General features: G+C 39.3%; 1 protein-coding gene across 1 annotated transcript in view; it reads left to right on the top strand.

The window, feature by feature from the left end:
- The first annotated feature begins 598 nt into the window (after positions 1–598).
- Positions 599–13,467, top strand: part of fstl4 (follistatin-like 4) — a 214,188-nt gene continuing 201,319 nt past the window's right edge. Inside the window, 1 exon segment of the mRNA XM_085175331.1 lies at positions 599–1,706. Within this exon segment, the coding sequence (XP_085031457.1) occupies positions 1,489–1,706 (218 nt within the window). The 5' untranslated portion in view covers positions 599–1,488.

Raw genomic sequence — 13,467 nt, 5'->3', positions numbered from 1 at the left:
TATGTGAACTTCATAACGTTACCGACATCTTGCATCTAAGGTTGTTACCAACCCCTGGTTAAAAAAAACAGTACGAAAAAAAACTGAAAACAGCCTTTGAATATTTCACACGACGTCTTTCTCCCCTGCAAGGTATGTGGTCCTCGCGAGTGTCTTGGCACGCACGCAAACACGCACACGCACGCACACAGACACACACAGGTGTCGCTTTCCAGTGCGATGGATCTGCAGATGTAGCCTCACCGCATTTGGCGTGCAGCGGCTGACGTCAGGAGGAGAGCGGAGTGAGAGGAGTTGAAATAGGGGCAGAGCAGGAGCGCAGCGCTGAGAAGAAACCAGCCAGAGGAGCCGGAGGATGGCAAGCCGCTGCTGAGAGTTGGGACGCTCTACCCGTCGCTACTGACACAGCTGCTGCTACTATTACACTAGCCCATTATTAATTTGAACCCTTTAAACCCTGTCGAGAGGTGGAGAGGAGAGGAGTGGAACTAAGGAGCGCAGACTGGACGAGTCTCTGCGAGGAAATCTGTGGCATATTTGCACGAATTTCCTTTCTTTTATAATCCGTTTGCCTCGGAATACCACAGGTAAGGTGAAAGGTTTATGTACTAAGGCGGGGTGTGGGGTATCAACTCACTAAAAGGCGTATTTATCTGCCGTTTCTTTCTTCTTTTTTACAAGTTTGGCTGTTTTGGGTGCGTGACACCGCTTTATCCGCACTATTTGCATTAGGGTGAGTGTGAATGAACGGAAACTGTAAAGGGGATGGCAGTGGCGTGCTTTAATGTTGAATTAGTTACAGCTGAGGAGAAATGCATCAATAATACAGAGCTCTAGAATTTACAGCCGGGGAGATCTGTGAGAGGTGCAGCTTGATAGCGCAGGGCGATGTCAGTGACAATCTGTGACAGTTTTTAACTACACTGCCTGCTATGTCTCCTTTTGTCTGGCGCAAAACGGCTTGTGATTAATCATTTCACATGACCACATGCCACCTTTGGTAACCCCACATAACCGTACAGAGGCCCTACCTGCACGAAAATAACAGGGCAATGTTTGATAAATGGGTCCAGGAGGACTCCTTTGCCCGGATGCGCCAGGTTTGCTCAAGCAGCAGAGGGACTGAAATGATAACACTGTGAGACGCGCACACACACCACACATCGCTGGGCTCTATGGCACTGATTCTTGGTCCCAGACCCCCCCCCCTCCCCCCCGACACACACACACTCCCCCTTCTTTCGTCGGCCAATTGCTTTCTTCAGGACGCTGGCAAGACTTTATCTATTAACAACCAGGGTCTTATGGAGCACGCAAAAACTCTTATATGAGTGTAAAGGGCACAGAATCCGAAACACGGCGAGCTTTTCTTGTCTGATTGCGTTAAATGAGCTGCTTCGGCGCACTCTCATGGGAAAATCCTATCAGTGTCACCAGAGAGTTGGCACGGTGGAAGCAAAGCCTCCGTGACGGCCAGCGGAGTGGGAAATGAGGATTGGTCGGCGCACACGCTGCCGTAGTATAGCGTATAGTGCACCGGAGCTCTCCACGGTGCTGGAAATTCTCCGGCCACTTGCTTCCCTTCTTAGTTCCTTCCACTCGTTTTTTTATTTCTTTTCTTTTCTTTTCTTTTTTTTGCAGTCTCTTTTCGGATTTGTTGGATTCGCTCTCTACTTGGAACCAGATATGCAGCCGACATCAAACGGGTGAATTATGCTCATTCATCACTGTGCTATGTGTACAAATAGGTTTAAAGTCCCAGCCTTTCATTCTTATGCCGGCAAACAACCCATAAAACTATAAACTGAGGCAGGTAGTCTCATACAGAAAGGCATGCAAATATATTGCTCAGAGCGACCGTCAGTCCCAACCCCCTGCTCCTAAATGAGAACATTAATAATACTTCTTGCTAGATCTGTTTGCTCTAGAGGCTCCGATCTGAACTCGTAATTTACTGTTACACATATCGTTTAGGCACAAACCTGTTCATTCTTTGCAGGGATACAAGCAAGCATGTCCCAATGCATACATGCTGACTCCGTGCAGACCTGCTAAAGCTGTAACATATACCACCAAGTAACCAGTACTTATCACGGTTATATTAGAACAGCAAGAGTTGGGGGATTAAGGGAGTTAGCTCCGAACTCTGTCAGCGCAATTCTGCAGCTCACCTTGAGGTCAAGTTGAGAAATAATGATGTAGCCAGAATAGTGGCGCAGTCGGGCACATTGTAGTTTGCAATCTGCTATGAAACTTATTAGCTGTCAAACAGAGAGCCATTACAGCGTGGTGTCCAGCAGATTATGGCTGCTTGTTGTTGTTGTTCAGAGACAGCTTTAATAGTCGGATGACTCACGCAGTTACAGTACTGACACTGATGATACACTAGTATACATATGCACATGCACACACAGAATCTGCACTATAACGATTATGTCTCTTCCTGAGTGCTCTCCTACTAACTGCCAGAACCAGCTTAAAGCAGAATGTGTGAATATATACACGTGCTATTATGCAGTGCATGGCAATAGAGGTCAACAATGGCAACAGAGCTCCTACTATGGTTGTGTACCAAGAGCTTTCACACGCTTCTACTGGTGTTTTGTATTATATGGTATACAAGGTTTATCCATCCTCCAAGAGTGCATCACAAGCATACAAAATGTAAACTGTAGTCAGCGTCCCGACTCAAAGTTCACACGGCAGGGCTGGATTTGTAGTCATTTTTGTTGGTGCAATTTCTAGCTTCCGAGCTTGATCGCGGAAAGAACGAGTTCAGACAAATAGTTCATTTAGGGTATCCTTATCTCTCAATTTGGTTTGAAATCACTATGTTAATACTCTATAAATGTGATGCTATGGTGATCCTAATAGAGGAATGCCCTGCTTCAAGAAGGTCAGAGTTAAGAGCAGCAGGTCGTTGTTCAGTCTCTTGCTCCAGGAGTTTCCATCAAATACTTTTAAATTGTGAAAATGACCAAAAGCTCAGCTTTGTTACTCCAAATGACAATTTTAAGCTGTGCTTAAAAAATTACTTTTGCAAATAGAAATCCAGCATATAAATGAGAGATTTGAGTGGTGTGTGATAGTATGCTGATTGGGGACTGTTAAACGGGAAAAAGTCAGTTGGCTTCTCAACAGATTTTGATTATTTAGGTGTGTACAACTGTCTCATAGCAGGCAGCAGCAGACCAAGTTATCAAACAAAAAGTAAAACTGTTTTTTTAAGTAACTGTGTTTTAAAATTGGACAGCATTTTGTAGATTTCATTGTTTAATTTGCTTTATTGATTGGTTGACTGATTAACTGATTCTCTGATTTATTTGCACCTTTTTTTGCAGTGAGTAGTCATTTTAATTAACGCAGTCACTGCAGGCTCTAAACAATCCACAGTTAAAGAGGCCTGGATGACATCTTTGTGTAACATTTAATTAGGGCAAATTAAATTTTCTTATCACTTATAATTTCCCAGTCGTGAACAATGATGCTTGGCACCACATCACCTGAAACGCATGCAGAGTTCATCTAATCAGGAGCAGGATTTATTATCGCTACAAAGCAGTCCCCTCAGGTAAACCATACCCACTTGGCTCCCTCCATTTCCTTTACACTTTGAAACTTTGCTCTGCAAATTTCCCAGAGAAATGTAATGAGCCATGCTTCAAAACAAAGGTAAAGACGCATTATATATGGCGAGTTGCACTCTCCTGGGTTGCTCCATCTGCAAAAACACTCACATTTGGAGGCTTCTGACAAGATTCAACTTTTGAAACTCTTTCTTGTGGGTCTAACCAGGGCGTTCGAAGTCTCACAGAGAGCTTTAACTGATTAAAATGAGGTCTATGACAGTAAGAATTAATATGAATGACATTGAAACTGAGGTAGGGTTGTAACTTGGTCCATTAGATTCTCTACATTTTTATTTCACATTACTGTGGCCATTGACTCACCTGATAAGTCCACTGTACTCCCCGTAGAGTGCAGGAAATGTGGGCAGCATGGTTCACTTGAAATTCCGATCACTAATGTTGAACTTCTAGAAATGACCTTTACTGCTGCATCCCATATGAACACAGCAGCTGAGCTGAGAGTATCAGCAGCGCAGCTCTGAGCAAATAGTGATTGCCGCCTCCTCTGCTTGAATTGAACTGACCAAAGAGTCAGAGGAGAGGAAGAAATGCATGGAGGGGTTACAAAAAGGTCACCTAGCATATGTTTTCTGCAGTGAATTTATTCAGCCATCTGCCTGTCCCTTTTATGAAGCCTCCCCACCACCGCCACTATTTAAAACTGTCGTATTGTATTTATTTATTTATTTATTTTTACTCAAAGTTGATTTGCCATATCACACTTCAAGAGTGATATGATTCAAGCTGTCTAGGAATTTTACTTCGCTTACTGTAGTAGAGAACTCATTTACTGAATCATCCTGCGTGTCCAGTGGAGTCTGCAGTTTAGCATCATCAACGTCATTAACGATTAGTTATAAATAATAAAACTGCAAAGGGTTCAACATATTGAATGAAGATGACTAGTACTACAAAATGAGTTCTAATTATTCTTCAATCAGCGATAATTACATACAGAAACCAAAGTGCCTCTAAAGTGCCATTCCTGCCACGGGATGTGCTTTTTTTCTGCTTGCAGTGTTTTCTGTCACCTGTTTTTCTCCCTCTTTGCTACTGCTGTATAATTAACAGATGCAGTCCTGTTAGCCCAGCAGACCACGCAGTTATGGCACTGCAGAGCCTCCTGATATCCTTTTTGCCCTTACAGCCATGTCATACATCCTGCAGGGATTTATGGATTTAACAAGTCTCCCTCTGTTTGTGTCTTTCAGACAAACATGACAAGCAGGATGTGGGCTTTAACACCCAAGGGCTGTAGATCTGTTCACGGAAACTTGTCTAAGAAAAAAGCCAAAAGTCAATATTAGAAAAGCAAAGTGCGACAGGAAGAGAATAGTGTATGGCACCAAAGAAGGAGCCACTATTCATTCTCTTTCTCTCACCAGTGTCAAGATGGTCTTATTACTACCTAACAGCCTGAAGCTCTGTCTCTTCTATAGAGAAAGAAAGTAGCAAAGAGAGAGCGTCAGACAATAATTAATTTGGAGGCAATGCAAGAGAAGCTGAGTTGATAAGGATATCTCGCGCTAAAGCACGACAACCTGCGCCGTACTCTCTCAGTGGTCCCTGTACTTTTTCCGGTTGGCTGAAGCATTATTTTTCTGTCTGAGTGTGCATTTTAACACAATCTGAAAAGGGACATGTGGTGCTGTTTCTCTGCAAAATGAATATATTAACTTTTCTATCACTGCTGCCATATGTTTTTGTTATGTGTTTTAATTGCTTTAATGGCGTCCTTATTGTTGCTCGTACTATTCGCTCTGCTGTTGGCTGTTTCCACGCTTGTGTTTGTGTCATCTTGTTTGTGCTTGGTGTTAGAGCTTTATTCAGCTTTGTTTGCCTTCAACAAATTGCTAAGTTTTTAACTTTTACCAGTTTTTAGATTTCACTTTTTATCACACAATCAATGGTTTATACAATCTCCCAAATCAAACAAGCAGCGCTACCTGCTACAGCCTGCAGCTGAAACATAATCAGGCACTCTTGTAAAAACATTGTTTAATAACACGTTGCAATAATAAGTTATTAACTAACTAAACTTTAATCAATTTTCACTGTGTCACACTCCTTCTTTTTCTAAGGCAGTCCTGGAAAATTGGATAACAAAGTAGGGTTTCCAAGTGACGCAGCTCAAACTACAAAAGCTTGCCCAGATAAACTGCTCAGTCTTTCTTGTTCTTTCCACCTGGCAGCAATTGTTTTCTTGACATAATTATTATTATTTTTGTTGCATTATGTCGAACAATGTCAGATTTTATTCCACTTGCACCCTTTGTTGCATACCTTGAGCTAGTCAATTTGTCACAAATGGGGGGCTTGTCTGGGATATTCAACCCCATTGGTTAAGGTAGAGAGAAGTCATGGTTGGTCAGAAAGGTTGCAATAAAATGATACTTCATCAGTTTCAACTGATTCTTAGAAAGCTTGGTTTGGATTTAGCTGTACAGGGTGGGCCATTTATATGGATACACCGTAATAACATGGGAATGGTTGGTGATATTAAAGTCCTGTTTGTGGCACAATAGTATATGTGAGAGGTCAAACTCCTCAAGATGGGTGGTGACCATGGTGGCCATTTAGAAGTCGGCCATCTTGGATACAACTTTTGTTTTTTCAATAGGAAGAGGGCCATGTGACACATCAAACTTTTTGGTAATGTCACATGAAAAACAATGGTGTGCTTGGTTTCAACGTAACTTTATTCTTTCATGAGTTATTTACAAGTTTCTCTTTGTTCACAGCCATTGACATGTCGAAGAGGTTAACACGTGAGGAGCGGATCGAAATTGTGTTGATATCTGGTGAACGCAGTAACCGGGTCATTGCAGCAGATTTCAATGCAAGACACCCTAGGTTCTCCAGAGGCCTGGTAATGAACTAATCATTTGATTCAAGTGTATTGACAAAGGGTGATATCTAAAACCTGCAAAATAATCCCTATTAGTGCCACCTGCTCCAATCAGATGATGATAAAAATCTATAAAGAACAAGAGCTTAATGCTGCGGAAAATCATTAATCTTGGGATTTAGCACACTGTGGCAAAATAAGCATTTGAATTTGAGTTAATTATTTTAGCTCTCACTGCACTCTTGGTGCCTGTTTTTTTTTCTAGCGTGACAGCCACACAAACTTTAAAATGGATACAAAGAACATTAAATGTTACAGTCTAATAGTCTTTAAAAAAACATGGAAATCACTTTAGTTTGTCAGCAGATCAAAGTCAAATTAATTTTATTGATTCAATGGGTTTTCTTGGTCTGTATTTTGTGTTCTAGTAGCTGTAATTTCATCAGTGTGAAAGTGACTTAGCAGCAGATTAGAATCAAGTACAAAGACATTTATAGATTTTATGCATCACCGGCTGAATATATGTAAATTCCAGTGAAATCGCAAGGCACAGTTTGCTCTATTGCAACTTAATTAATTGGTAACTGGTGGGTCAATAGTTTGCACATAAACCGTGTATTTGCCCTGCAGATAATCTGTATTGCACTTAAACCATGCTGCAAATACAGATAATTATTAAAAATAAAAAAGAAAGAAAGAAAGAAAGAAAGAAAGAAAGAAAGAAAGAAAGAAAGAAAGAAATATGGTGCTTCCAGTCAATTTCAGTCAAATCCCTGAACATAACCTGCTCTTGTCCAGGTTATGTGTTCAGCGTATGTTATCGTTGTGATTTATTCAGGTAAAATGGAAAACTAATTGTAAAACAACAACAACAAAAAATGTTTAAGTAATAACACTCAAAAATCAAACCGACTGTTACAAAACTATTGAAAATCAACACTTTCAACACAAACCCAAACAGAAACCCAAACGGAAGAAATTATCACTAACAATCTTACACTCAGATACAGAAAAACCTGGGAGTACAACAATTTGAGCCAATGTAAGTGTAAATAAAAAATATTAATGGATTTTAAAGAGTGGAAGAGTTCAAAGCTGGCAGCATATTTTATAAAGATTAAATGAGATCAAATTGAGGCAGTTTGATTCAGCTGTAGATTTAGCAGTATGGGCTTGTGACAGAGCCAAAACCTATGGGCCCGCTGTAAGCAGGGAACACCATAATTGCTAAAATAAACTGAATATTATCAAACAAATAAAAGATTTAATGTTCAAATGTTCCTTTTAGTCCTCCAACTGCTACACTATTAATTAGACCCTTTCTTTCTTAATTAGTTTCACCTTGACTACTGGAGAAGAATTTGTTTTAATTGTGAATCATCTGAGCGGATACGACCTGTCAGCTTTTATCTGGTGTGCTGACAACCTCCCATCTTCCTTCCAAAGGGTAGTGTTTCTAACATATTTACATCACAGTCAGTGACTAACCTTACTTTGCATGGCTAGGCATCTGTATGAATCCATTTTGGGAAACACCACTCAGAGCACCCTGACAGTTATCATATTTCTCATCATCATAAAAAAAAAGGTGGGGGTGGGGGAGCCTGAAAGTAAGTGACCCCTGTTCGTCTGGAGGGTCTGAAAGATAACCAAGGTTAGAGCGTGTGTGATCCTGATGCATGGCTGCCTGACAGATTGACACGTCTGGTCTCTTCAGAATCTTTTCCAACCGCACAGGAACAAGAATGAAATCTTGACGAGTGAGTCATGTAAACATTTTGGGCAAAGGCGAGTCTCTTGGTAGCTCTATTTCATGCTACATAGACATCTTTCTGAAGAATGGGTTGTTTGAAACCTGAGTGCAGGCAGACAGGCCGGCAGACGCAGGATGATAGCAGAGATTTTACTGAAGAGGAGCTTCAGAGTGAGGCAGCACTCAGAGCATCAGCCTGTAGAGAGGTTTGTTCCAAAATGGGGCATGCATCATGTGGGGGGGGGGGGGGGGGGGGGGGGGGGGGGGAATGATTTGTGCTTTCATAACATGATTGACAGGCGATCTTTTTTTTTAACATTCTACTTTTGGAGGATAGGCTAGTAGGTTAACCAATATAACTCTTTTCATTAATAATTTCTAAAACTGTATAAATAGAATATCTGAAAATTAAAGCTGTATAGTGTCACACAAAACACAAAGAAAGCCAATCCTTCGTATGCAAAACATTTTACATGAGGGTGGTGAACTACAGTTTCAGCATGTGCTGTTCAGCATTCGCAGATGTTAATTTTTGTGTCCCTCCCACCTTTTCTTTGTAATCTTTTTTAAATACTCAGCAATTTGCAGGGAGGACTCACGCTGAGTGGGGAATGATTGTCGTTCTGGAACTGCATGTGTCATTTGTAACTGTGACAGCAGACCTACCTGGAGTGGTGCAGAGCTGGGACTGAGAGCAGGAAGGAGAGCTCAGTCTGATCACTTGAATTTGTCTCAGAGCTCAGCTAGGGGCCTTTCCCTGCTGCCATTACAAAGAGCACCAGAGAGACTGCAGGGCTGCATACAATGCTCATTTAAATGCCAGTTCTGAATTTGGCTGTGTCTTGGTCTCCTGACAAACATGCCACTTAAGTCATGTTAATTTAGTCAGATTCTAGGGGCATAATAAACCTTTAGCATTGCAAATTTAATTGTACTGAGTGAAAAAAAATAGTTTTAAGTTATATTTTTCAATCAGTTTAAATGTCACGGTGAGTTGCTTCTTTTTTCCCGTCATAACAACTAAAGTGGGTTTTGTTATTGCAGCTCATGAAGCAGATCTTTCTGGGAGGATGGTGCTATTGTAGAATATTATAGATCCAAAATCACAAACTCATTGATTGTGCTCAGCAAGTCAGGAGTGTTCGAATGTTCAAATGTGATCAGTTACAGCTGCTGTAGACGACCGAACAATAAAGCCAGCGTTATGAAGATGGTTTCATGTTAGCTACTCTCATTTTTGTCAATACACATTTTGTTTTATAGTTTACAATGTCAAATGGATACGAGTGAATTTGATTTTACTGGCTAAGTGGGTAGGAACATACAGCCAATGTGACTGGTTGCCAATATTCGTGCTCAAAATTCTTAGTGGGAGTAAAATTAAACATAGTAAAGCACATTGAAATATGAACTGCTGTTAAACAACAATTTTCAAAAATCTAGTAAGAATGAACCACATCTTATTCTTATATACATTTCTTTTTCTGTCAACACAGATAACTATGATGAGTTTAACTGACTGAAGTATTACTTTTTTCTTTGTCTGGCCAAATTCCAAATACATAAATAGGTCATGATGCATTTAGTCAATAGATAATTTGATCCACCAAAAGCTATAAATGACACAAAAGAAACAAGATGCATGATTCAGAACATTATGCTCTCAAAGATTTATACACAATATTGCTGAAAATATCACCATTAGGCCCAGCCTGACAGTTTAGTTGTGCTCCTAGGAGCACGGGGAAATTTGTTTTTGTATTTTCTTACACAGAGACAGAGAGAGAAGAGCTTTTCTGGTATATTTTTAGAAGACTAAAAAATAGTCATTTTGCAACAAAATTTGGACCCAGCTCAAGATCAAAGTTATAATCTTTTGATGTCTGTTCTTGACAAGAGAACAGCTTTAAGATTACATAAGTGTTTATATTCAAATAAATAGACATCATCTCTCAATATCACTGAAAGAAAAACTGCTGGATGGAGATCCTTCTTGTCCGATATAAGTAGAGTGAGTTCAAAAATCAAAGGTTTGATATTTTTTATGTATGTTTTTTATCATTTACATGAGATTTTACAGTCTTTAAGTTGTTAAAAAAGTTAACAACTGCAAAGTTCTGAGCTTGAAGTGTTGTATTTAGTCACTTGCAAAATTGTAGGAAAACCTGCCGAACAAGACTAAAATATATATATATATATTTTTATAGCATGGTATTTAATGTTTGGGCGTCCACACATACATTAAAAAAAAAAAAAGAATTCTGCCTCTCAAACATTTTAAAGCTTTGGGTGAAAATGAATATTTGCCCTTAAAATTTGAGTTCCTGACTTGTTGAACTGGCTACACCTTAAAGGCACATAAACTGGTGCTTTTCTCCTAATGTCTCATTTCAAACTGTGGTAGCTGGCAGCTGGGCCTTTACTACACGAAAGTCAGATACTTACAAGTAATATACTTTACTTATGTTTAAATGTGCATTCATTTTAGCTTCATAAACTTTATTAAACTAAATGTATTATAGTAGCATCCCAAAGAAGGCATTAACTACCTGACCACAGGTGTTGTTGATGAAGACTGGAACCAAGAAGCAATTAGATAATTATGTTTTCATGATTTCATGAAAGAATAGGTCTTACTTTCTAAAGCAAGTAGTAAAGTAAAAGACCCACTTGTTTGTAGACTTGATCTTGACTGTGATGAAAAAGATTATTATTAAATGTCCAGAAAGTTAAGCAGTTTTATGTGTAGCAACAGGTAGGTCTGCGAGACTCTTTGTGCTATGAACAATATCCCTCTGTCACATAAGTTTAGGAAATCCACAAAAGGAAACAGGAACAATGAGATGGGGAAACACTACAGCTGAGATGTGAATAGATGCATTTAACTTTCAGCACCTTAGGTCTGCTTTTGTTGCAAGTCCCTCAGTAAACCAGTCTGATCTGTGCAAAGCTGCCAAAGGCTGCAGCGACTCTAAGGAATGTGTTCCTCTAAGCTTTTTAATATTCTGGTCAAATAATAGCTTCCGCATAGAGTTTCTCCCTCCTGATGAATTTCAAAATGGACCATTCAGTCCATGAGACCGGGGCTCTGTTTGCATTTGTGTGTATGTGCCCGTGTGTGCTCATGTATGAATGTGTGTAGCTGTGTGTGGGCCAATGCCAGGGGGAAAGGCAGCACATTAAGACAGTGACTGGCAGATCTCATTTGGTGTTTAATTTCACAAGGGTGAGCTCTCATCCATGTGGGCCCATTAGCCCCCGGCTAGCTAGCTGAATAATGTTGATGGTCCCTTCATGAGTTGTTTACACTGACAGGACTTGTGTGATTTTGTGTCTATGAGGCAGTGAAAAGTAACTGAGTATCTTTACTCAACTGTCACATAAGAAACTGCGGCAAAGTAATCACAACACCCCAACATTTGCAACATATTTCACAATGTATAAATTCTTCAAGCTCCAGCCATTGAAAGCGATAATGAAATAAACAACATATTGTTGTTACGCGGCAAATTAAATATATCATGATGTTCTGGTGGTTTTAGTGTTTTATTGAAGTTATGCAGGTTTTCTTCTTGCTGTTATATATCGGTAGTTACATGTCTTGTGTGTCTTAGTCGGTTTTACTACTTGTCTTTGTCTTGTTTCAGTGATTGTTTCCACCTGTTTCCCATTACCTCCTCATGTGTCTCCCATGTCAGTTGCTGTTTTGTCAACTCACTCTCCTTCTTTGAGCTTATTTGTGTTCTCCCAGTTGTTCTGAGAGTATTTGGTGTCTTCATAATCTTCTTTTACATTCTTTGTATTTTGCCTCATCACTGTTGGACTCTTGCTTTGGTTCCTGCTTTCCTTTTGCTGTGCATTCTGTAATTTCCAGTAAATTCTTATTTTTACATTTTCTTACTGCATGTCTACAGTCTGTTTTTAAAAATATATATATATGTATTTTTGCAATACATTAGAGTAAGTTATTTTTGAATGAACTATGCTGTTACTTAAAGTGCACTTTGCAAGTATATTTCCTTAAAGCTCTACTAATCAATTTTTATATTATCAAGGGATCAAATGAATGTGAAAAGCGTAACCCATAGCGACAATGTCAAGCCCTGGAAGATTAATTATCTGATGTTACAGGTCCTGTAATTCTGCAGACCCATTTTATGAGTGTGTTATTTTTTTCCTCATAACCTTCCTTTCATTAACTTATTTAAAGACACAAGTCACTCTTATTAGTGCAAAGAAAGACCCATCAGTCTTGACTTATAGCACACCCCTCTTATCAGTTTCATTATATAATACATTAACCGTTTTGTGTACACTTTGTTTTGCTGCCTGAAAATAGTAAAAAAAAGAAAGAAAAAAAAAGAAAGAAAAAAAAAATTAAATGGCCATAAAATTGTTACTTTAAAAAGTAAAAGTTAGCTTCGATGAACTTTCAGCCACCATCTCCAGGGCATAACAGGTCAAGGTGAATCACGACTAAAATTCTGCATTCAAGTCGAGCACCACTGCAGACATTTGACACCATAAACTATTAAACTATTATTGAGATGCATCATGGGTTTTTGTGCCCTTGTTACAGTTCAACTGCAAACTTTATGGCCCCCTAAGGGAAATTTGTTTTCACGCTTGTTCAGCAGTAAAACATACAATAAAGCCATATTCTAAAGCATAAGTCCACAATAAAAACAATAAACCTATTACCTAAAAGCACAATTACACACGTAACAAACTGCCATGTCGCACTGTGGAACTATAAAGACACACATCGGCTGATAAGATCCGATGAGAAGTCAATATTTCCCCTCAGGGCAAACGCTACAGGAGGCTGGCACAATACTAAAAACATCAGTGCAGTGCAAGATCAACTCAGTACAATATCTTTGCAATAAATACTTATTGATGAGATAAAAAAGCAGACAGAAAGTCTTTATAAAGCCTGTATTATATTTTATTGTGACTGTGTTGACGAATAGTGTTGTTTATTGAGTCTGGGGTTTACTTTAAGCCAATTGCTATAATATTTTCCCCTCATCTGTAGAATACTGAGTGATTTAATTTTACCTGAAATGCTCTTTTGTTCACTTACTTTTGCAACCAGGGCTAAAGAAGAGGGATCATTTCAAACATAGTTAAATGTTTAAATTATTCAATTCAAATTTTTGTCATTTTTTAGATGATTAACAAAAGGGACTACTCATTATTTGAAAGACATTTGAGGCCGTTAAGTGTAAATTTTT

The sequence above is a fragment of the Neolamprologus multifasciatus genome, chromosome 10 (assembly GCF_963576455.1).
Source record: "Neolamprologus multifasciatus chromosome 10, fNeoMul1.2, whole genome shotgun sequence".
NCBI classification, from domain to species: Eukaryota; Metazoa; Chordata; class Actinopteri; order Cichliformes; family Cichlidae; genus Neolamprologus; species Neolamprologus multifasciatus.
The sequence above is the reverse complement of the archived record's forward strand: the minus strand, read 5'-3'. Positions and strand labels throughout refer to the sequence as shown.